Source organism: Rhipicephalus microplus, chromosome 4 (genome assembly GCF_043290135.1).
Source record: "Rhipicephalus microplus isolate Deutch F79 chromosome 4, USDA_Rmic, whole genome shotgun sequence".
NCBI lineage: Eukaryota > Metazoa > Arthropoda > Arachnida > Ixodida > Ixodidae > Rhipicephalus > Rhipicephalus microplus.
In genome coordinates, this window is record NC_134703.1 from 156,698,763 (window position 1) to 156,724,003 (window position 25,241).

At 45.8% G+C, this 25,241-nt stretch overlaps 1 protein-coding gene across 1 annotated transcript in view; it reads right to left on the bottom strand.

Moving 5' to 3' along the window:
• LOC119172927 (sodium-dependent phosphate transport protein 2C-like) overlaps nucleotides 1–21,039 on the bottom strand; it is a 34,584-nt gene extending 13,545 nt beyond the window's left edge. The window contains exons 1-6 of the mRNA XM_037424069.2: nucleotides 20,339–21,039; nucleotides 17,545–17,808; nucleotides 5,749–5,940; nucleotides 3,648–3,763; nucleotides 2,336–2,447; nucleotides 418–575 (exon numbers count right to left, since the gene is read on the bottom strand). Coding sequence (XP_037279966.2) covers nucleotides 418–575; nucleotides 2,336–2,447; nucleotides 3,648–3,763; nucleotides 5,749–5,940; nucleotides 17,545–17,808; nucleotides 20,339–20,747 — 1,251 coding nt within the window. The 5' untranslated portion in view covers nucleotides 20,748–21,039. The remainder of the gene's footprint in view (nucleotides 1–417; nucleotides 576–2,335; nucleotides 2,448–3,647; nucleotides 3,764–5,748; nucleotides 5,941–17,544; nucleotides 17,809–20,338) is intronic.
• Between the last annotated feature and the right edge of the window lie 4,202 nt (nucleotides 21,040–25,241).

A 25,241-nucleotide genomic window follows, 5' to 3' on the forward strand; every position in this document is an offset into this window, starting at 1 on the left:
TGGACGGACGGACGGATGGACGGACGGATGGATGGATGGACGGACGGACGGACGGACGGACGGACGGACGGACGGACGGACGGACGGATGGCCGGACGGACGGACGGACGGACGGATGGATGGATGGTTGGTTGGATGGATGGATGGACGGACGGATGGACGGATGGTTATGGCTGTACTCTTTAGATCGGGCGGTGGCTAGCGTAATACTTAGAACTGAACGAGAGGTGGCTACATACAGGGGACGCACAGCCCACGCCTTAAGGAGCTTCGCTCCTAAAAAACATAATTGGCAGGAAAAATAGGCCCGATTAATGCATGCAGGCTAAATGAGAATAGTATTCGGTTGGTTTAATTCTCTTTCGACGTGGCTGGTAATTGGCTCAACTTCCATGTCCTGCGGTATCCTTTCTTTACCTGTGGCACCCGAGAGAGGGCTGCGTGCAGCCGCAGTACGGGACTGAGCGTGCGTGCCAGAACGCTGAGGCAGCCGAGCAGAAGCAGCAGCGAGATGAAGAGCAGCACGAGGCCGGCAGTCTGGTCGCTCAGCTGCAGCCGGGCCAGTGCGTTCTGACCTGCATGCGAACAAGGCTGGCCTTCGAGATCTCCGTTTCAGATAAGATGATGCACTGCACTTACAAGGTAGTGTGTGCCACAAATGAGCGACTGCACTTTTTTTCTGAGGCAGAACAGGTATGTTAGTTGTTGTACTAATTGTTAAATAAAGAGAGGCACTTGCCACCCGTCCCCCCTTCTCCCGCCTCCTACGCAACACTGGTTTGCACGCCCAAGACAAAATCCTGTCAAAGCCCGGCCAAATGCCACGTGGTGGAAATTTCCAGGGCATTGCATCGTGGCATTCCTCAAAAATGATGTGGTTTGGAGATGTAAAACCTAAACTATTAATATAATAACACACGCTTGCAACGACAAATGCGTCGCAGCATGCTTAAATGCACTGAGCTAATATCGTTACACTGCGGCACAGCTCATAAGCTGTAGGGAAATTGAAGGGGCGAGTATAGTTTTGGAAATCACCTTGCGATGATCATGGGAGGTTGAGAGGGGGTGCTCGCCGTGCTTGAACGACGTTTTCGTTTGCGTGTTAGAACGGCAAATAAGCTCTCATTGACGATGAAGACTGAAAAAAAACTCTCCTCTAAGTTTAGTAAGATGTCTCACGCCGGCTTTTGCACGACTTCGACAGGATTCGAAGGAGGCGCACTACCTAGCTCATCGCAAGTAATGCGATAAGACGCCGTTTACATATTGTAGTACATTACACCTCTCTCGAGACGCCGTCGTTTTCTCCAACCGATGCTGTCATGTGGGGTGAAAGGAGGTGCGCTCGAAGCTGACCACCTCCTCGTGATTCATTGTCCACGAGGTGACTTACTCCTCGAAATACGTTCCCTCCAATCCCTGAACATCAGTGTTGAGCGCCTTCATATCGCCTTACTCCCGTTTACATGGATTCGACTCGCTATAAAGGTGATACGAACGGATGTGTCACTTATCGAATACGTGTAAACGCAGTTTTACAAGTGTACCCTTTAGAATAACGGCTGTATACGGAGAAGACTTTGAAGCGGGTTACTGCGCCGTTATTTTGAAGACAGCCATTGGTTTGTAGTTGCTACCACATAGAATCTAAAACGTCTATATAAAGGGGTCGAATGTTCCAAGCCTGTATATTTGACTTGCTGTATCATCATTGACACGAAACGTTGAATTTTGTAGGGGCATGTCACAAGTGGTGAGTATTAAATTCGGGGCTCCCGCTATGGTGCAGCTCACGAACATTATGGTTGCAGTATGTAAAAATATCAAAAGCCTTTGTTGTAAGGGGGAAGCAATGAATTTGATTATGTAAAAATTGAAACCCCATACTTATAAATGCTATATTAGTTAACTATTTTGGATGTGATCTTAATAAAACGATCAATTAACGGAATGTGGCTACTCCAGGCCCCGAAGCAGTTTTCGTGCTGTCAGTCCTCCAATCGTCGAGAGCACATCAAGTTTAAGAGCGGTTTCGTGGTGCATGTCGGGATAAGGAGCGCCAAATATAGCTGGCGCGTTTTCTCGCTGTTTCAGGAGTCATCGACTGCAGGCCTTTGTGCCGTGGGGATGGTCGACATGGTTCCCTCTATTCTCCAGACGCGTTCGTTACCAGTGTTTGCACGTTTTTACTTGTATGTAGAGCATACGATGTGCGGGGCGATGTTGGACTCTATACGGAGCACGACGGCAACGGCGAAAAGCAGCCGAGAGTGTTCATGTAATCGCCATTGCGACACAATTATTCGGGAAATATTCTCTGCCATGTACTCACAGGGTCTCACGCAGCGGCTCCCGTTGAAGGCGCAGCAGGTGCGGACTGTGTTTATCACGAGAATGTCGCTGTGCTCGGAGGCCATCTTTTGCGGAGGCTTCGTTTCTTCGAGCTGCGCAATATCAGTGTTTGGGACACACCGCGTATCATTCTAAATGGAACCGCACGCACGCACGCACGCACGCACGCACACACACACACACACACACACACACACACTAGGATTGTCAACTGTAGGGTAATTACCCACCTGCAGGTTTTCGAAACTTTTTAGCCAGCGTAGGGTAGTAGGGTGGTAATGTAGGTATTTTAGAAACTTTTTGGCCAGCGTAGGGTAGTAGGGCGGTAATATATTTTTTTTTATAAAACGTAGGGTGATTTCCGCGTGTCACTAGTCATCAATCAGAGAAAAAGTTCATGACCTTCGATAAAATCGGTACTCTTGTAATTCACATGCCGCCAGCATAAGACAGAGACGGAAGGTAATACGTCACTAGTCCCTGTCCTAGCATTGTTTTCCTCACTGATGGTGTTTTTCCTCGCCGCCATTTCCAACTGATTTGTTTAGTGGAGGTGCTTTGATATTTCGTGACAGTGGTTTGTCCCAGTTACTATAGCGGGAGCCTTAAATTGCTTATCAGGAAAGACTTCAGCTCACCCATTTGACTGGGCTGCTTATTTCCACTAATTAAAAAAAAGTTCACTGCGTTAATTTCCATGTTTTCTACCATAATCAAAGTTTGTACGAATACGAAGATGCCTTCTCGCACAGTAAAGGAAATGCCGCAAGCAGCACGGAGATGGCTTTCTGTAAGTTTTCCATGATAGTAGATACATTTCGTGAAGGACATTGTAAAGTATGGAGGGTAGTTACAATCGCGCCGGAGGCTATCAGTACACAAAGGTTGATATTTTTTGTCTGCCTCGGTGGAACAGGGGCCAGGGTGCTCGGCTGCATACACAAAAGGTGGTCGGGTTCGATTTGGGCCGTGCCGGTCGTATTTCGATAGAGGCGAAATGGTATAAGGCCCGTGTACTGTGCGATGACAGTGCACGTCAAAAAACACCAGATGGTCAAACTTTGCTGATCTCTCTCCACTACGGCGTCTCTCGTAATCGTATGAAGGTTTGGGGGCGTGATACCCGAAGTATCGTTATTAAAGGTTAATATCTGTACGTTGCCTTTAAGTGAGGGCGTTGAATTCTTCGTGTTTGCTCGGGTCTTGAGGTGCGTCACCGACTGAGTGACTCTAAGCGACATGTCTGAGATACGTGATGTGACTCGACTTCATTCACGGGTGAAGCCGCCCACCTGAACGATGAAACTGGTGAGCGGCCGAGAGAGCGCGCGCAGGTGGTTGTACCGCAGGAGACGGTGTTTGCGGTCCAGGACCTCCACTGCCATGCGCGATGACGATTCTAAGAACGCTGCGGCACAAACAGATGTTTGATAGCGTTAACACACAGACAGCACATTCAGGCGAATTAAGCTTCTTTCCTACAATCTACGAGCACATTGGAGTAATAATGAAAAAAATGACAGCATACGGATAAGCAAAGTAATAACAAAATATGTAATCTCTTTAGAGGTGTATTTGACAATTTTTTGCGTCTTGTGTTTTAGAGAATGCAGATAAAGAGATCGGAATGGTCAGTATACTAGGACAAAATTCAGAGTACAAGGGTTTACCCAAGCAACTTTTAATATTTTACACGTAAGATCCCGGCTGTAACAGGAGGTTGTCACACCCGGAATACTTCATTTCGTTCGATGACTCTCACTTTGGTGCCTATATATTCCGATTTCCTAATTATTATTTGCTTTGTACTTATATGCTCTCAAGCGCAAACTTTTTGACCAGATTAGGAAGCTTGATAAATTAGATTTCATTTAGAGAGAAAGATTTACCTCAACATTTGCTATATAAGCGCAAATTGATCTTTACTTTATATGCATATCTGATTAGTCTTCCTTACGTGTTATAACAGATGTAGTTCACATATCTTCAGTATGTGTGCTTCAATGTACTTGGTTATTATTCCTTGGAAGTTATCGTAATACCAGGATCAATGAATATTTGGGTAATAGTTGACACTTTCATATGATGTTTATGTGATGTAATGAGTTTACCGGAATACATGTTATTCAAATAATTTGACTGGTTGTCGCATAACAATGCTGACTTCTGCGCATCGTCTTGGAAGACGGATTTCGATATACCGATAAAGTAAAACTTCTACTAACACGAGAAACTAATTTGCCAAGAAAACTTGACATTCATATTCGTGCTCATTCCCTACGTTTTTAATTTTTCTTCATATAGAGGTCCCTGAGGCCACGGCCATGCTTACCTTAAAGCATGGAAGGCATCTAAGCGTCGTGTGGTACTCATTCGGATTCTATAAGAACCTGCTTGCCACTAAAAATGCAAATGTGAACAGATGTCGTTTTTGTCCAGGAGGTGCGGATATTGTAGAACCTCAAGCAGCTTGTTTGAAAGCAATGATAGCCTGTATATTGTAATAGGTGATTACGTATTTTGTTACGCATAGGTAATATATGGCTCGTTACCTTACCTATGAAAGTGAAAAGGTCAAGTTTTATTTTTTATTCTGTATGCAAAGCACACAGTGAGAAAACGATGCAGTGCTGCGTGACGTATTTTGAACAGTTTTCGTGTTCTTTACTTTATTTTATTACCCTAATTGCTTCAGTGACATGAAATTACGGAGATGCTACAGTACACTAGCAATATGGCACGATTTCATAAACACGCAACTATATTGAAAAAAAAAATACCCCGAGATCCTATGTAAACTAGTATAGCTGAATAAACCGGGTGGAAAAAAAATTAGACACCATGGCGTGAAATAACAAACAACAATATATGGCACAAAATATATAAATAACTATACCACCACTGATAAAGAATTTACCTGCTTCTGGATCTCAAATGGAACTGGTCCTCATAACTACACCACGCGATTGTGCATTTACTGCGACACAAGCATTTTAACGATTTTACGCTGACCTCAAGGAGCGACCATCATGCAGAGATATGGGCCAGTAAGTCAAAGAGACCACATGACCAGGTCACCTGCAGCAAATTGTGGTCTTCAGTGAAAGTAGAAGTAGGGGTTCTGTTGTTTCTGTACCCGTATGAGAAGAAAAAAAAAGGACTGTAAAAGAATATGTCATTGCAGAACGAGCACTACCGGTCGCCGGCTATGAACCCCGCCCACCGCAGGCAGCCACCATTTTGCTGTGGAGGATACGACGCCACGGAGATCATAAAGGAAGGTTTTATCTAATCTCCTGAAAATGTCACGTGCGTTCGTCTCATGCCACAGACGGTGAGATGAAGCGAAAGAGGCGGGGCTTGTGTTACGCAGGAGCCGTAAGAGGTGCTCACCGAAGGTGACCTCGAAGGGCAGCAGTACGACGAGCGTGAGCCAGTTGAAGAGGCCGTGCACTGTGGCCACGGCGAACGCTCGGCGCAGCTCGTCGCGTCGTGTCACCTGGGAGAGCGCGGCCACACTGCTCGTCACAGAGCTGCCCAGGTTGGCGCCCATCACGATCGGTATGGCCTGCTTCACGCTCAACACTGCGACGATCAGATCAGCGGTTATGGGACGTACATGGTACAACGACCATGCGCGCTACCACTTAGAATAACACATTATATTTTAGAAGTACACTGTCGTCTTTTATGAAAGGGAACACGCGAACGCATAGCCTGTGCTCTGCAGCGGCTGCCTACAGCACCATCAACCGACAGCAAAAGAAAGCACGTTCGCTTTCAGCGTCATCTGTTTAAAATAATAATAATAATAATAAGTCATGGCGGATAGACAAGCGCTGCTAGATTGCACTCCCCCTCAGCTCACTCCTCGCGTAGTCCACTGCCAACATATCAAACGTTGTGCGTGACCCCAGCGCAAGCTGCAGTAATCACCCGGTATCGCTCACCGCGCGCACGGGGAGGGAACGTACTCTAGCAGCGCTTGTCTACCGGTCATGACTCGTTATCTTGCTTGGCAATAGATGACGCCAAAAGCGAACGTACTTTCTTCGCTTGTCGGTTGATGGTGCTGTAGGCAGCCACCGCAGTGCGCCGGCCACGCGTTCGCGTGTTCCCTTTCATAAAGGACGACAGTGTACTTCTTGAGGGGCTAGCTGGAGATGCATCTTGAAAAAAAAAAAAGGCAGAAATTCAGACAGCACTGAGAGCTACAAGACTCGCGTCACAACCAACTGGTTTATTGGACCACACAGGCCAACGTATCAGTCGGTAGTTGCGCTCGCTTTCTTGTCTCATTTTGTAAAATAGATTTGCGCCTTTCCTTTGATAGACACTCCCACCGCGGTAGTGTGGCGGTGGTACTCGGCTGCTGACCCGAATGTCACGGGTTCAATCCCAGCTGCAGCGGTTTCATTTCGATGGAGGCGAAATGGTTTAGAAGTTGAAGAACACCGGATGGTCAACATTTCGGGATCCCTCCACTGCATGTTGTCCCTCATACCGTGGTTTTGGGAGGTTGAACCCCAGATATTATCATTACTTTCTTGAACATTGTAATGTAACACTGCAAGCAGCTTGATTTTATCACACATCATTGTCCGACTATCTACCATCGGCGTCAAACGAAACCCGAACAGCGGCGAGCACTAGCGATGGTGGGCGCCGTCCAGTCATCACCGTGGACATGCACAGTGCTGCCAAACCAGAGTGCTAAGCGGCGGTTCATGGGGATGATTGGACGCAGCTCGCTATACTATTTCCAATGTTTGTTGCTCTTCGGGTTTCATTTGGCGCTGATAGCATACATGCGTGATGTCATTACACTTTGAAGGGACACTAAAGGGAGAAACATTTCGTTCGATCGTGCTAGTGAATTACCTTTTTAGAACACAAAACGCCCAATAATTGCCGCAAAGAGACAATTAGTAAGCAAAAACCTCAGCAACAGGAAAGTGCAGGAGCCGACACCACCTAGAAATGCCCCCACCAGCTTTGTGTTACATCATCCATTTTGATGGAAATATTAATAAGGCATGCACATTTTTCCATCGGCAAAAATGGGGTTGTCACCTGGGGGGGGGGGGGGGGGTAAAAATTTAAGGCGCACAGTGATGTGCAAAGGCATCGGCGTGCATAGGCCAAGCGCTTTGCGACGTTAAACAAGATCAAGCAACTTTAATCACACGAATGTGTTCTATATGCGAGAGTTCATTAGATATTGAGGGACGTAATTTTGTCTCAAAAACCACGAATGCATCCACGCACACCCACTATATGCTAATTGGTACGCAGTTCCCGAGTTGGTGATGCAGGGCACTTAATGAGTTTTGAGCTGCTCACAGTGGCGTACCAACTCTTTCGCAAGTGGGGGAGACAAACAAACCTCACTCTTCAGCTGGAAAGTATATATATATGGGCAATTATGATGTTTAACTATCCCTCGTTGCTTCCTTTCAAACTAGTTGTTCGCTGTATATGATTAGTGTAAACAGCCTCTGTCATGCACAGAGCATTATAGCTTGTTACGCGAGGCAACAAATGACGCGAAAGTTATCCATCGCGTATTGACCACTTATGTGCGACCTCGTAAAAAATAAGAGAATCAATTATTTGCATCTTATTTTTCGTTGATTCTTCGGCACTTAAACTTTTTCTGTAAGCCACAAAATTGCCCGCTTGTTACATGACGTTACGAAGCCGGAGAGGATCTTCTCAATGTAATTTAGGTAGGCTCACTGGTTTCCCATAAAAAGGGCCAATTATAGCAGTTGGCGAGATGCAATATCAGTATCATAAAATATTTGCGCTTGCAGCATAACGATGTTCAGTAGTTTCTGCGCGTATGCATCTCTGAGAGGTCATTATTGCTGAGAGAAAAAAGAATAGAGAGAAATAAGCAGCGCTGCACGATTGTCCTTTGCTGTCCGAGATGTTTTTTGGGCTGTAAAAGACGATTCAAGTTCAGTGAAAACCAATTAGCCTGCCTCTTAACTAAAGCTTTATAGTGCTAAAAACCATGGTCTTTCACTTTCTCCCTGGTCCAATAGGTCAAGTTGTGGGGCAAGCTTAAAAGGTGAGCTTCCTATATATGCTGAGCTCAAGTCTACTGCTTTATTCGTGGCCACTTAGCAAGCTGCCGCTATGTCTCCAAGTTACCATAAGCAAGGCTGGTCAGGTTTGTCAGAGATTAAAGCGGAAACAAATTTTGGTGTTTTAGTGTGCAAAAAGTTCAGAAACTATCCATCCCACTCATTGGCTTGCAACAGCTTCGACAGAGCAGCGGTGATGATATATCCTATTCGAACAAAATTGTTTTCCGGAAGCAGCAAATGCTTTGACCGGTCCATAAAAGACTGCTCGTTCCCATCTATAACTGCATCAACAAGTCACGGCAGAATAAAAACATGAACAAGTGACGTTATACTCTACGGCCTCTGTTAAGCGCTTACCCGCTCTGCAATACTACAGCACAAAACGCAAAAACGTCGCGACCCACTACGCCAAGAGCCTACAAGGAATATCATCACAGCGGAAATGGCAAAATTTCACTATGTCTTTATATTGCCTCGTAACATTTTCATTCGCCCGTAAGAACACAAGTGAGTGATTACTGTTGTGACGGAAAACTTCACCGCGTTGATTTCCTCAGCGTGCAGGGAAGAGCGACCACTGCCGAAAGTAAGGGGGAGGGGGGCTCAGCCTCCCCTCCAACTTTTCTCAAGGGGGGGGGGGGGGAGGGCTCACGCTTTTCTTGCCCCCTCCCCGGCTGGCACGCCTATGGCAGCCCAGCTCATTGCCCAACCACACCGGAATACTAGCACGTCGGTGGAAGCCAACGTTACTAGACTAGGTTCCTATTCCTATTCTAGTAACGTTGGGTGGAAGCCTCGTGCCGTGCACGACGCCACTTGACGTTTGCTGACGCACAGTGTCCTCTACCGCGAGGTCACTAAGTTTCACAGACCACCTGGGCCAGCACTGGGCCATTGCAGCTATTCAGGTGTTACAAGGAGCTGATTATGGTCACTGACGCTATATAGTCTTCGCTGTAAGAGGCGTGGAACTCAGCATCGCGTGGGTGCATCAACGTCGAAGGCTGCCTGCAATGGCAGACGATGGTAAACAAAAGTGCAAATCACACTTCTTGGTCTCTTCCCCACAGTGGCGGTCTAGTGGCTTAGGTACTCGGCTGCTGACCCGCAAGTAGCTGCATTTCCAATGGAGGCTGAAATGTTGTAGGCCCATGTGGTCAAATTTGACTGCACGTTAAAGAACTCCAGGCGGTCGAAATTTCCGGAGCCCTCCACTACGGCGTCTCTCATAATCATATGGTAATGTTCGGAAGTTAAACCCCACATATCGATCAATCAATCACTTCTTGGTTTCTGAGAAGGCTACAGCAATTTCTTGTAATACCTGCTACAATTTAGCGATTAGCGATCTTTATGTAATCAAAATCATAAGAACTTTCTGTATAACATTCTGTCAAGGCTCATTTCCTACCTCCCCGAAACACTGCGAGTGACAAGCATGCGTCTCTTCATCCGTCGTCCAGATCATTTCACTGCATGCGGAGCTGTTCCTCGAAGCTGTAAGCCTTTGTGACGAACTGATGTGTCAGCGCAATAAGGATGCACTACACACCACAACCTCTGCCATGCGCTTTTGTCCTGCTTGAAAATGTAGCGTTCAGTTGAAGTGCTTTCGACTGAAGTGATTCAAGCAGAGGCAGTTTCCTGTTGACAACAGTGTCAATACTTAACAGGTTATTGGTGCAAAATATTCGCGTTTGTTCGCGAGATAAATAACACATTTGTTTTTTGAAGTATTTTTCCTTTTTTTTAGTAGGAAAGTTGAGTACTTTATAGGTCCTACAATATTGTTCGGAACAAAACACTCCCTTAATATTGCCATGAATACGCCTCAGGAAAGGTACACTAAATCATTATTCGCAGGGTTTTGATCATTTCCCTAGAACGTCTCTCGAAGCTTCTATCATCTCGCATATTCACGTGGTTCACGTAGACGTACGAAAATAATATTCTGCGAGTTATACCGTGAAACACTCATTCAAGCTCAGTGAAGAAACAAGACAGGCCAACGCATTTTGTTCTATAAATGCAAACTAGAAATAGGGTGATTCCACGAGAGATCGACACGGGTCCAAAATTTGATATTTTAGATTTCATTGAGTATTTTATATTTCGTGTACCTCTCACCAGGTAGCCCGAAAGTCAACTTCGTTTTATTATTAACGGCATAACTTACGAAAAAAAATATCAAGCTTCACCAACACGGAGGCACCAACTTCGTCACCTGTCATTTTCGAAAATTGCAGATGCTATAAAAAGACAAACATTTTTGTTTCAAGGAAGATACGTATTCCACATTTTTTCTCTCCAAAAGTAATGCAAGCAGCGTTTTCAAACTTTACCCGTTTTAAGGATGTAGTGTGTTCATTAGGCAGATAACTTATTGTTGCCATATGGCAAATTTAATTTTTTATATATTGCCTCAAATTTCTCATATTGCCAAAACTGTACTCCAGTGAAATTTGAATAATAAAAAAAACCATCTTAGATTTTTCTTAAAATCTCGTAAATCGACAACCGAAGGCCATCATACAGTAATATAGAAAAAACATGTTGCAATCTTCTGTTTTTAGCGACAATATTCGTGGTACAAATCAGAGCTTTTCGAGAATGCGCTGATAAGTTGAGAAATTTATAAATCGGAACAGAAAAGCGACAATAAGCTTCAAACTCGAGTAAACGTAACCGCATTTGGTGAAGAAAGGCTGTTTTAGCACTGTGACAAATACGTACCCGTGAAGGCGCATCTATGCTCCTGATAACACAGCTCTAATGGAGAAAATCTTCGACACTGTAACTCATTTGCAAAACATCTGTCTATATTTGCAGATAAACTCAAACATGAAAATGTTCCGACGCAAGTGTTGGGTCTCGCTAGAGAAAGCATATGCGCTTGAAGTACCCTCACTGGTATTTTGGTGGTGACTGCGTAAAACAAGAGATGCGTTCAAAATGGCTGCATCTTTTGAAGATCACATTTAGTAGTACGTGACGCTAACAAAACACGACCACGAACAGTGCCCTCAGATGTGCTTAGCCAAACATGGCAAGAACGTATGCCTGGAACACGTGGCAACGATTTCCACTGGCTCTTTTTAAACTGACGGAATGTTTCTAGCTCGTCTGCATTTGCACACAGCAGCTTGACATGCTTGAGCTTCGGGCTCATTTGCGCCACCATTTGAGATGCTGACATAATCACAGCTGAGCTTGCCGCTCTGAGGTTGTAGAGCGTAGCCTGATGCTTTAGTAAGCCACCAACGCCGTCACAAGAGTTCTCGCCATGTCCTGTGGCCGAAAAAATCCACTTTGTTGATATATGATCTTTCTGACATAACTCGAACAACTGATACTTGTTTTTGAAGTGACTGCATGCACCATCAGAAACATAAGTAACATGCGTGTCAGGCTTAAGTTGTTCCTTCATATAGTTGTGGATTATTTGTAGAGCAAAATAGGCATGTGCAGCATCATGGCATGTGTCATCACTGATGACGGCAAAACTTTGAATTGATTGCTTCCTTGTGACGATACACGTGAATATAGACACCTTTCTTTTGTGCCAGTGATACGACTGTACCTCATTCGGTAATATGGCTGTCCAATTTTCGGCGAAATCAAAGTGAAAAATGCAAGATTCTTTTTCTTGGTTCTCTTTCGGCTGGCGTATTGCTAATTCTTGAATGTATCTTACGTAATCATGGGTAATCCAATTCACGAACCATAGACTTAGCTCTCGCAGAAAAGCACTTGCCTGGGCTGTTTTTTTTTTTTCTATAGATCGCCATTTTCCCACACTGCATAGGCTTTCTCAATATCTTAAGGGATTCCTAAACACGGGGCTGTCAGAGCGTCCTCCTTAGCACAATGGTCACAATGGCCTAAAAAAGAATTACTTCTAGGGGAGCAGCAATGACATAGTTCTTTCAAGAAGTCCGCCGTGTAGGCACCATCGGTGACGTCTTGTAGGGCAGAAACACACTCCGTGGCATTAGCACAGTATATAAAAAGGCACACTTCTTGGTGTGGTGCAAGAAGAACCCACTTCGCCCTCAGTGAATAAAACTTTGAGAGCCCAATAGACGTGTTCGAATTAGCTTCTCTAAAGAGACGGGAAGCCTCACGCACCGAACGGGTCATATAAACCTTTTCGAAACAAGCTCCTTTTTTCCTTCGATGATAACAGATACATCTTTTATATTGGGACTCTGTCGAGAGCAGCTATACTCATCTTTGGAGTAGTAAGCCATAGCTGCCTGGACGTCGATTGGGTTCAGCCGTGTCCTTTTTACCGCATTTGGTGCTAACCATATCCCGTGTTTTGCGTGCCAGCGTCGGGATCTGTATATCATGTAAGCTGACAAGTTTGGTATAAGCGCTTGGAGTTTTGGGCGCTCTATATCGCTAGGCAACAGTGTCAACAAACGCATGCGCTCTTGATTCGAAGAACACGCTTCACAGACTTGCTTGAAGTTCTTGAACCACTGGGCACACACACTGCATTTTAGATCCGATGGTTGAAAGTGGCGGCTACACACGTTACGGCGGCATTTCACGGTTACTGTAGAATTGCTGCTAAGTTGTCTTGGCTCTGCATGAGCTTTGCTATTTTGCGCATGCAGCTTCTCCAGTCGCATATGTGACAATACTTCAGGCGTGTTTACGCACCGCTCTTGACTTCTGCCTTTTTCTTCTTCCGGCAAAAACTCATCAGCTGTTTCAGCTGAGAAGCCATTAGACGAAGACAGCATATCTCTGAGGCATCTGAAGCAGTTCTAGCAGACGTGGTCGTTGTTATGTGTATGGCGGGCAGCTTTCGGCAAAAGCTTCTGGAGGGCAAACAGGCCAATGTCTTCGACCTTGCGGAAATTTCTTTGATAGAGTATTTTCTTTTTATGCAACATGAGGTAATCTGAACAAAAAACTCTATCCCGGCTGAAGTGGTCAGCCATCGCCACGCTCCTTGAGGCTCAAATTACTGGCAATGCAACTATGCGTGAAACCAGCAGCCCGAAAGTGATCTATCTGTCGTCTGTTTCTATGTCTCTCACCTTTAATGAGAGCAAACGTAAAACAGCGTGCGCAAGTATCCACAGTGCGAATGCAAAACAGAAATATAGTACGTTAAAATGAATTTCACAATGTTTTTGTCGATAAAATTACGGGAGGCGTAATCTTTGTCCCTACTTTGAACCATATGATCTAAAGCGTTGCCTCAGAGATGCGGCGCACAGCAATTCATCTGTAGAGCAGACGACGGATGACAACTTGCCCTAAAGCGTGTTCTTCAATCTAATGTGGCAGTCTTTGTGCCCCAAATGATAAAAATTTGTTATGAATCGTTTATGAACTCATTCAACATTCGATTCTCTTACCCAACGTGTTGCAAACACATGGCCGTCACAGCAGCTCCATCTGTGTGTCAGTAATGGAGAGGCACCACATATTAGAAGTACGTATAAGAGTGAATTCAGATACTGTAGAACATCGTGTTCAAAATAGTTACTCCTATCTGCTAAAACAGCCTTTCTTCACCAAATGCGGAACGTTTACTCGCATTTGAAGCTCATTGCCGCTTTTCCGTTCCGATTACTAGATTTCTCAACTTGTCAGCGCATTCTCGAAAAGCTCTGATTTGTACCACGAATATTGTCGCTAAAAACAAAATGATGCAACATGTTTTTTTATATTACTGTATAATGGCCTTCGGTTGTCGATTTACGAGATTTTAAGAAAAATCGAAGATGGGTTTCTTACTATTCAAATTTCACTGGAGTAAAGTTTTGCCAATATGAGAAATTTGAGGCAATATATAACAATTTGCATTTGCCCTACGGCAGCAATAATCTATGTACCTAATTAACACACCTTAAAACGTGTCAAGTTTGAAAACGCTGCTTGCATTACTTTCGGAGAAAAAGATGGGGAATACGCAACTTATTTTAAACTGTCGCAAAATTAGACATTTTTAAAAGCTATTTTCTTAAGGTCTACAAACTTGAAGCCGTATGAATTCATTCTTCATCAGACATGCATTTCAGGTAAAAAATATCTTCCTTGAAACAAAAATATTTGTCTTTTTATAGCATCTGCAATTTTCGAAAATGACAGGTGACGAAGTTGGTGCCTCCGTGTTGGTGAAGTTTGATTTTTTTTCTCGTAAGTTATGCCGTTAATAATAAAACGAAGTTGACTTTCGGGCTAGCTGGTGAGAGGTACACAAAATATAGAATACTCAATGAAATCTAATATATCAACTTTTGGACCCGTGTCGATCTCTCGTGGAATCACCCAATAGACATCAATGTGTCTACGCATTGATGTCTTGAGGTCAGAAGGAACGCGTCAAGATGGATGCACACAAAGTAGCGCTGAACAGGAACTTTTAGGCTTCGTTCTATAAAACAATGCATGCGGGGCCACAACGAGGTATCAGATAATCCCATAATATACCAACTCGAAACTTACCATGAATTGTTCTGTCTTTGTCACAAGCTTATCACAATGTCCTTAATGAATATGACTTGCATATTTGTAGATTGCACGACGTGAGTAACGTATAGCAATATAGTCGCACTGCGTGACAGGTGAGATAAGTACGCCGAAAAGGGCCAGGCAGTCACAGGAGACCTGCTCCGAAAGCTAACGTTATGGTACCTGTAGAACGACGTCCTTAGAGAAATATTCAGAGTGGTTCCTGTTCTATAGCCTAGATGAGAGTCGCGTGCAGCTGGAGAAGGGCATTTAGACGCAACGAGTCGAACAATTGGCCTCTAGCATGGGGTTACTTTATAAAACACCTGGCCTGCGCGGAAGGCGTAGCACGGTCACAGTGAAAGCTAGAAGAGCGGCCTTTCAGAGCCTTTTCTAAACACTCATTGGGTAACTACAGCAAGTACACTTGCTTGATACCCACTACGGCATTAATAATAAAAATCTTGTGTAGTAGGCCGACATTCGCTATGCCATTTTACGTGTTTCTCCTGAGAAGCGTGGTATCCGCTAAACACTGGCGAAGAATTTTGTGCCAATTGTTCATGCTGCGGGGGGCTGACTACGATGAAGAATTATGCCTGAAGTAGGTATGTGCCAAAGTTCGTAGCTGAGCAAAAGAACAAGACTTAATGGATTAGAGCATCGGACGACCCACTCGTTACGCTATTCGCAATGTGCGACGACTGGCTGTTCTTTCGGTGTTTTAAAACGCGTTATAAGTAGTATTAACGCGAATGCTTTCCCGAAATCAAGCTTGCCTAACTCAAGCTTGCCAGCAAGTCCCAAGCAACGGCGTAGTTCAGTGGTAATAAAGGAAAGAAACGGCGTAGGTCAGTGGTAGAATACTGGGCTGGCCCCCACCGAACCCAGGTTCGAGCCCGACTGTGTCATTCGTGCAACGTTCATTTATTTTAATTTCGTGCGATCTTGTTACAAATACTGGCAGCGGTGACGGCAAACAACTGTGCGTGACCTGAGTTGTGATCTGATGAGTTTTCGCTCTAAAACAACTTCGTTAAATTGCTTTTTAGCACCTAACAATATGCTTACGAATCATCTGCCAATTTATGTAAATTGTATATGAAACATGCATTTAATGATTGACGGATTTAGTGCGATATTGCATTGGAGATGACGCACACTTGGAATATCTAGCCTATGATGAGGCTAGATAATTCATAGGCGTGGACAGGGTTCCCCTTAAAGGGGGGGGGGATGCCGAGGTTCATCGCAGCCTCCCTTTCCCTATTATGCCAATGTATTGGTCTGGCTATATGTGGGCCCCCGCTCTTTTATGTCAATGTGGGGCTGACTTTCCGTCCCCCCTCTCATGTGACTTAGGGGTTATCGCCCTCCATGCCCCTTCCCCCCCCCCCCCTTTTCGGTGTGCACGCCTATGAGCCCAAGGTTTGGGATAAAGGATAAAGGACAGCTTTCTGAATGAAGTCGACAGTATACGCTGAAAAATGCTCGGCCCAAGTCGCAAAGTTTGCAAAATTAAATCTTCGTTCTGACAGATTTATTCCGACAAAGAGAGTGCATGAGCCGGAACGTTATTAAATCTTTTCTGACCAAAATAAAACAAGAAAAACGCGCTAAAACGACCGCAAATATGTGTTCGCTCGCTTTGAAGAACTTCTATTTCTGAATGATACGTTCGTTGGAATAATGCTTCTTTAATTTTCTAATTGCGTATAAAGATACTACATGCGTGTTATTAGAGGTAGCAATGCAATGCAAGGCGGGGCACAGGAGGATGAATTAACTTAATTAAATTAATTAATTGTAGACCATCTCCCCAAGGGGAACCCTGATGGGATGTGAAGCAGCAGTGGTGCGCACGGCGTTCACCCGGTTGAAACGGGCTTTGACGCGGGTGCTGTAAGAATGGTTTGAAGCGAAACGCGGTGTAGCGTTTACTCGAGTAAACGTTTCTTTGGAACGCAAGGACACGTGAGGCGGATTGGGTTTTGTGTAAGTTTCATCGCAGATAAACGAGCCGAAAGGGTGTTTCCATCGACGTGCGGTCGAGCGTTGTGGGCGGTGAAGGGGGTGAAGTGAGAGAGAAGTTTGTTGCGAGAGGGTGGAGGAGCAACACCACCTTCGTGTGTTGGAAGGAGCCTGCAGCTGCTGCGGGTGAGGGAGAGAGTGACGTCAACGCGCAGCTGCGACTTGACCTACTTGGCATCGTTCCAACTACAGCAAGGAGAACACGGTGGAGTGCGTTGGCACGGAGACACGGACGAACAGCGTTACACAGGCTAGTCAAGGAGCTGCTGTTCATCTAAAAACGTGGGCCAGTGGCTGCACGTGGCATCGAAAAACACAGCAGCTGCGAATGTGGTCCTTGGTACCGCGTGTGACTGATTTTTGTAGATTACGAGTTAGTCGTCGTCAGTCGTTTAGAAGGTCTCATGGCGGCTATATACGTCAATGGTGACAAAAGTGATGAACCAGTAATTTTGAACGTATGTGGATCTCTATATATTGCTTGTACATATGCCCGGTATCCAGCTTGTTTTGCGGTAAATATGCCTAGTAGTCACTCTTAGTTCCTTAAATATACAGTGTAGCTATAGCGACGACGGTGTGCACTCACGCTGGGATCCGACCAAAGTGATGGTGATAGAGGTGGACGACGAGGAACTCTGCACCAGTACGGTGACGAGCAGGCCCGTCATGATGCCCACGACGGGATTGCGGATCACGTCGCTCTTGATGCCCCGGATGGACAACGACCGGTGTGCGGCAAATAGCTTGAAGGCCGAGCTCAGCAGGTCCAGCGAGACGAGGAACAGGTACCAGCACGCCAACAGCATGGCCATCTTGCCCACCATGGACAGCACGAACTGCGCCGAACCTTCTGCAGGATGAGCAAAGAATGGTTGATGATTGATACGTGGGATTTAACGTCCGAAGACCACCATATAATTATGAGAGACGCCGTAGTGAAGGAATCCGAAAATTTCGACCACCTGAGGATCTTTAATATGTGCCCAATTCTGAGCAAACGGGTCTACAGAATTTTCGCCTCCATTGAAAATGCATTCAGCGAAGCCACGATTCGATCCCGCGACCTGTGGGTCAGCAGCCGAGCACCTTAGCCACCAGATCACCATGGCGGGGCGGCGAAGGATGGTCGTCGCCACAAGCTACGCGGTATGGTTACGTTCACCGATACAGCCAAAGCGTGCGCAGGGTTTCTCTTCTGGAAGGTTAAGGTTCATCGCAGCACCCCCCCCCCCCCATTCAATGGAGCCCCCAACGCCCAGCCCCCTTTCTTCCTTGACTGTGCATACAACCAGTCAATTACGTGGTTGGTTGACGCGACTGGCTCTTCCCATGAATAGTTGCATTTAACTGCATTAAAACAGCTCCCCTTCAACTACATTTCCAACCTTTCTCGTGTTAGATATGATGTCTCAGCGTACAACGCGGGTCCTGACTACCGTTTGTCGTACACGCGTTAGAGAATTAGTGCAAAAGGTAAATAATGCAAGGAGTACGAGAAGAAACCTTGCAAAAAGGCTAACCGTGCAAAGTCGACAGAGCCAAACAATAGGAACACAATGGTGATGTTGTGTGTATCTTTTTTTTACCAGAGCTTCCTTTCAAACTTCTGTTTCTGGAGAGACATCAGCATGCGCAGGCTCTTAGAACTTGTTTGCACGGGCATTTATGTCCCTCCTATTCACAGCGGAGTCGAAAAAATGGTGACTAGTACTAAACAGTTTTCTTCAAAACATGCAGAATTACGGCCTTGGAAGGCAGTGATCCATCAGCAAAGCAGCCATCTATGTCATCAATCAGTGCGTGCTTTGCGCCTCCCCAGTTTTCTCTCCTGCGCAACGCCGTGACTAGCGCCGGCAGCGTCAGCGTCATCACCAGTATAAGCGTTAGCACCCACTGATTCGCTCCTACACGTGGTTTTCTTTACCTGGAGATGGCGTAATTTTTTTAAGCATGTACGCGTGCTCAGTCGTCGGCCGGTTGGACCGAAGAAGCAACGCTCGCTCGCGAAAGGAATCTAGTACGCTACGGCATTTCTGAATTCTACGAAGTACTTTATGAGCTTCTCCGAGTTTCTTTTGTCTTTGCTCTCCTTGTTAACTTGGTGACGCAGTGCTGCAAGTTTGTTGTTCCTTGCATTGAATGAAAGGCGTACTCCAATTTTACCAGCAACCTCATTGAATCCGTGTGAGACCTCATGAAACGTGCTTGCATGATGCTTTTTGTCGTCTTCGTCGCGAGCTGACCCTCCCAGCAATAAACCATGGGTTTTCTAGTTATGTGCCCTCGGCTGTCGTTCCTTCACCATTCCGTGCTCTATCGTCGTTTGTTCGTCTGTAGAGGACATCGTTGCAACGTATCTAATGGATACGGTAGTTAGGAAAATATAGAGGGACACCTGGCATGACAGACGTCTGACGCAACATGCAAAGCGCCATGAAAGTGCTGTGAATTCTTCAAATTGTGGTGAACACATCAAAACAACCAACCCCGCTGAATATAATGAGTTTCTAACAGGCTTCTTACACTTGGAATTCATTTCAATAATATTCACATTCTTGACGAGCCTTATTGAACTTTATTTATGATTAAAATTGCGTGCGTTACATGGACACTCATTCACTGCAATTTGATGTGCATTCATGCCAAGTGATTTTAGTAGTAAATACACTTGTCAAACGATGGAGCTTATCGGCTGTTACAACCCGATGGAATACGTTAGTAGATATAGTTCGACTTTACGAAAAAAAAACTAAAACTGACTGCGGTTGCCACGCAACGGGAGCTATGGCATGTTTCGGGCTTATCGGGGCTCATTAAAGCAGCAACCACCACTTGCCCAATAATCGGGACATTCAAAGCGTTAACTTACACAAGACGTTTTATTGCTCAGAACAAAGATTTATCGCAGTGGGATTGAAAACCAGTAACGTACTTAAACTACTCATGTTAACGTAACTTCACTAGTTAGTGTAATGTTATCGGTCACAGATAACGACGTGTACATGAAAGCAATCTTTCGCAAGGAGTGGAGTTCTTTCCTGGGTAAGTTGGTGCTTAAGTTGGCGGAACATGTTATTTGTGGCGCAAACGTTGGAACATGACGACAGATTGGAGCTCATCTTTTTCTTCCTTTCCCACCTTCATATTCCAAGGTTTGCGCCAGAAATAACATGTCCAGCAAATTTTAAAAAGTGTACTTGGTATTAAAATGGTAGTTCACGGGTATAGTTGCATGTCATCGACTATACCCTGTGCTCTCCACAATATTCGATGGTATGAAAAAGTTCACGGTGTCACTTAAAACACTCTACAGCGCACAGGACGTCTTCACAATTAATTTATCTACAACTGACTCGATTTCCGACGCTCTCGTGCCTCACCTTCCCTGTCGTCCGGCTGCCTGTTGCTGACATCGGGGTCCTCCACCTGGAGCAGAGAGCGCACCGACAGAACACTCGAGAAGGCCGCTTCGCCGCACTCGCCTCCCTCGGCCTTGGCCACCGTTGATCGGACATCCTTGTTGGGCGCAGCGTCGGCAAGACGGCGCGTCTCCGGAACGTCGGGCGTCGGGGGTTGCTCGAAAAAGCTGGGTATGGTCAAGCGCGGAGACAGCACTTCGGTTGCAGCCGGCGGGTCACTGCTGTAATGTCCACGGTCTCCTACCGAAGTTCTGGCGACGGCAAGACCGGCTCGAGGTGCCGCACGTTGTACTGTGACGGGGCCAGAAGATCTCCTGACTGCCGCCGTCTTGGCGTCCTCGAGGAACGAAGGGAGGTCTCGGGCGGACATCTCTTTCTGTGTCAGGAATGGAGGACTGTTACGTCAAACTGCAATAAAACTGGGACTTGGACAGGTGGAGTATGCTTTATCCGAAAGAAATGTCTTCATTGTCATCAGAAGCAACCTACAATGATATTCAATCTACCAAGCCCAGCGTGCGCCAATTTCATTTTTGTGCTTAAGAACTGATCAATTTCGTCACTCCACCCGTCTTTCCGTGTTTGGCCTTGTTTCCCATCTTTTAGCGTACATAGTAACGTTGTAAATGACAAAAAGTGGTCTGTTCTTTTCATGACGTGACTTTCCCAGCTGAAATTACTTCTATGGAGTCTACCAGGATATCGCCTATGCCTGTTTTCTTTTTTTTTCTAACCCATTCTGTTGCCTTCTTATCTGAATTAAGCCTATGATTCTTTGTTTCATCGCATTCTACGAGGTGGTTTTCGAATTTATTTCTCGTTTTCCAAGTTCCGACGATATATGTTAGAACTTGTAGAATAAAGTGCACTGAAAGCACGTGCGTGAGCCGACCTTTGGTGCCCCCTTTTGGGCAATGACGTGTGTTTCTTAACGCCTGATAACAATGACAGCAAGCAGGACTAGAGAAATGTTACGAACGCACACTAACTCGCCTAACTTTCTGTTTTAGTACCTCATTAAGCAGGAGTGACAAACATGCGGCCTGCGGAGCTTTTGCAAGTGGCCCGACCCGCAGCTTTCACCTCCACCTCGTATATTAAGGCGAAAGCCTATATAATGGCTCATACTCGCGTCTATTTGTCCGTCCGTATACGTTTACGCACATGCCTCGAATGGTGCAAGTTGTGGTCTGTCACTCTTACTCTTTCTCTCTCAGAAATCACGTGATTTATGAGAGAGCGTAAAGAAGACGTGGAATAACCAGTACATTGGCCACAGGTTTCTACCTAAGACAAAGTGTTCTTCAATCGTTTTTTTTTTCTTAAGACAAGATCACCGCATGTGGTCATGCGCACAACCATTACTACGAAACTAAATCTTTACTTCAGGTTCAGCATGCAGATTTTAGGCGTTCTGTATATGTGTGCCTATATGTATTGTGAACCCTGACGCCGAATCTTCTTTACAAATGACCCGTCTATGGGATGTGGAAAGGCCATCTTTCATATGACAAAGTAAGCTGGTATTTCAAGCCATACCCGCGCTCCCATCCTCACTCCGACCATATTCACTGTCTTGACCCTCCCGGTAATAAATTTCGTTACTGAGGTCTGCTGTTGGGGGTGACTCTTTATAGAGTAACAGTTTCTGTATACGTACACGAACACTTCGTATTCAATTCTAGGCATAGACCGAGCACGTGTCGGCTGTTCGATTGTGCGAAAGACTGCCATTAGGGAAGAGTTGCGTTCACCGCGGCGCTCCTTGCCTCGTCGGAAGGCCTAACTTCGCGGCCGCCATCCGTCGAGGGCGCGGGGTGAAGTGTTCGGCTGGTCACCGGACACGCAGTAGCTTCTCCCGACAACGGCGGAGGGCGCTCGTTGCTTCGACGGCTGCTCTGCGGCACCGTGGTGGTTCTTGGGCGAGACTGTGTGCCCAAAGAAGACGGCCTGCCGATGGACCGCGACGGCGGCAATTCGGACCTCTCCCTGAAGCTGCTCGAGGTCTCTGAGCATGTCGCATCTGCGGCACGCAGTATTTTGAACATTGTCATAAAAAAACAAAACAAAGAGCCCTTCACGAACACAATCACTTTCACGTTGGCTCAGCTGGTCTACTAGCAAGTCCCTGACAGGAAAATAACATTTGTTCGTTCCAATACGGCTACAGTGAGCCAAAAGTATCCTGCTCGTGTTGGTGATAAGTGTAACCATTTCCTTACGTTTGCTGTGGCCAACCGTATTTCAACCGCGATATTTACCACACTACTCATTGCCCAGCCACAAAATGGTGTGCGACACAATATATTGATATTACACGAAGTCATTTAGCAATTTAAGCAGCGTTGTTGTTCACCTAATGTTTAGCGCGTGCAAGCGCTGTAATCGCACGTTAGTTGAGGCGCCAAGAGGACAAACTCCTACAAGGTACAATAAAGTGCGTTGCAGGTGCGTAACGTGTAATACACTTACTTTGAACAGTTGCATTTAGAACATAATTAATTATGAGAAATCTCAAGTTTTTTTTTGGCAGTTGTTAGCGTGTTTCGTTAGCGTGTTCGTTTCCAGCGACTAAACATTGCCTTCAGCAAGCATGGTCTGAATTAAACGCGCGACTGCAGCCGAACTTAAACATGTCTACTTCCCTATGGATCTGCGATTACTGCTTTCGTGACTAATAAAATTCAGGAAGCGTTGCGAAATCAGGCGACACTGGCTAAGATGGCTGCTGCAAGAAGGTTTATGTGTAGATTGTCGCTGGTAAAGTAGAGAGTGTGTGTGTGTGTGTGTGTGTGTGTGTGTGTGTGTGTGTGTGTGTGTGTGTGTGTGTGTGTGCGTGCGTGCGTGCGTGTGTGTGTGTGCGTGCGTGCGTGTGCGTGTGTGTGTGTGTGCGTGTGTGTGTGTGTTTGTGTGTGTGTTTTCTGGTTGAAGGGGCCAATCCAGCTGTAACACGCAGATTTTTCCGCTTTGCATCAAAACACGTATACGTTACGTTTTCATGCACTTGTCACGTGGTTGACTAAACTCCAACTGAGAAAAAAAGACAAATAGCACATAATAACTGTTTAGAATAACAGTAACACAATTTTCCCAGAAAATAGCAGGAAGAGAAAGATTGAAGCGTCCGATGGAAAAATTTGCACAGAGGGGTTGCGTGCTCGCGCCAACAAGTGCACTCGTATTCACCAAGGCTACAACTTTAGGAATACAGGTTCACTGGTCAAAACGCCAGCTCGAGCAGACAAATCTTGTATACAAATTTCTATTGCACCACAATGTTCAGGTTTGCTTAGGTGCACGAGATTAGGCAACATGTTGCGCGGTGCGTTTGTTTACGAAATTTAACATCTCAAAACAACTCGGGCTATGACGGCCTTCGTATAATGGAGAGCTCTTAAGAGCAAACCTCATAAGCGCGAAAATGCACGCAACAGCGACGAGCGACGCTATGAGCGACGAAACAGGGCGTTCGCGCGACGTGTCGCGTGCTCGTTTTCGCGCGATCGCTGGGTTCTCCAGATTTGGAAACCGTCGCTCATCGCCCGGAAGTGCTGGGCTCAAGCAGCCAATAGGAAAAAACCGGAAAAGACAAAGACTACATAGGTGCACGTGACCCTGCCCGAGTCACGTGTGCGCAACAAGAAATAACGCAATGTTTATTACGCATGTGCATATAAAAAAGTGCTGCAAGGCAATAATAAACACTTTCCGTTCCATTACACAACAATATATCTTATTTTTAAATTGCATACCACTCGCTACGCGGTTTTCTTGGTGCGAGTAGACGGCCTCATGCCAGCAACAGTGAAATTCGCTCGCCGAAGCCGTCGCGTGAATGAGGTTTGCTATGCGCTAGCGACTGATCGCGCGAAGACGATCTACGTCGCGTCGCTCGTCGATGTCGCGTGCATTTTCGCGCTTATGAGGTTTGGCCCTTAATGATGTCGACCTGCGGGGGTTCTCTAAAGTGCACTCGTTTGGCATGATGATGCGGCCTAATAGCATAAGACCTCCATCGAAATGCGACCACCGTGGTCAGGATGAAACTCGCGTCTTTCAGGTACGAGCACTGGACACGGTAACCACTGAGACATAGCGGTGGCTATGCGCTGCACAGCTAAATGGCCATGCAGTTACCTTCGGATATTTGCGACGAGGGGCCTCTTCGTTCAGGTTGGCACACCGGACGCTTCTTTCGCAGGCGACGCGTCAAGGACGTCTGTGACTCCGACATGGCGTTACAAGATGGGTCTAACTTGGACGAGGGTCGGAAACACTGCAAGATGGCGGCCTGTGACGCTTCGATCGCTGTTATCTTCTTCGTCCGAGCTGGAATGTCACGTGCCGGGGAAAGGCACGAGAACGTGTTGGCGTGTTCCTTCGCAGTGGCTACCATCCCCTACGTGGGATCGGCCATTAAGCTGGCGGTTAATGTAAATGATAATAAGAAAGGCCGGGAAAGGAAGAATCCCAATTTTTTTAGACACAGAATATTGTGAATCTAATAATAATTGTTTAACGTCCCGGAACCACGGTAAGATAATTATGGCTCCAGATAGTCAACAAACGTGCACTTATATTTAAGTAAGCTGGCCTCGACCACTTTCCGATCCATCGAAAATGCATCCACCGTGGCCGGGATTCGATCCTGCGACCTTTGGGTCAGCAGACGAGCACTTTAACCCACAGTCCACTGCGGCGAGTAATATTGTAATTATGGTAGCACATAATAAGCAATCAACTATATTTATGAAACAAATATTGTTAGTATGTTATTACAAAAAGTTATTGCATTGCCAAAGTACAGAAGAATTGGTGCTGATCAATGAATGAACAAGGCAGTCTGCTCATGTCACTTAGGAAT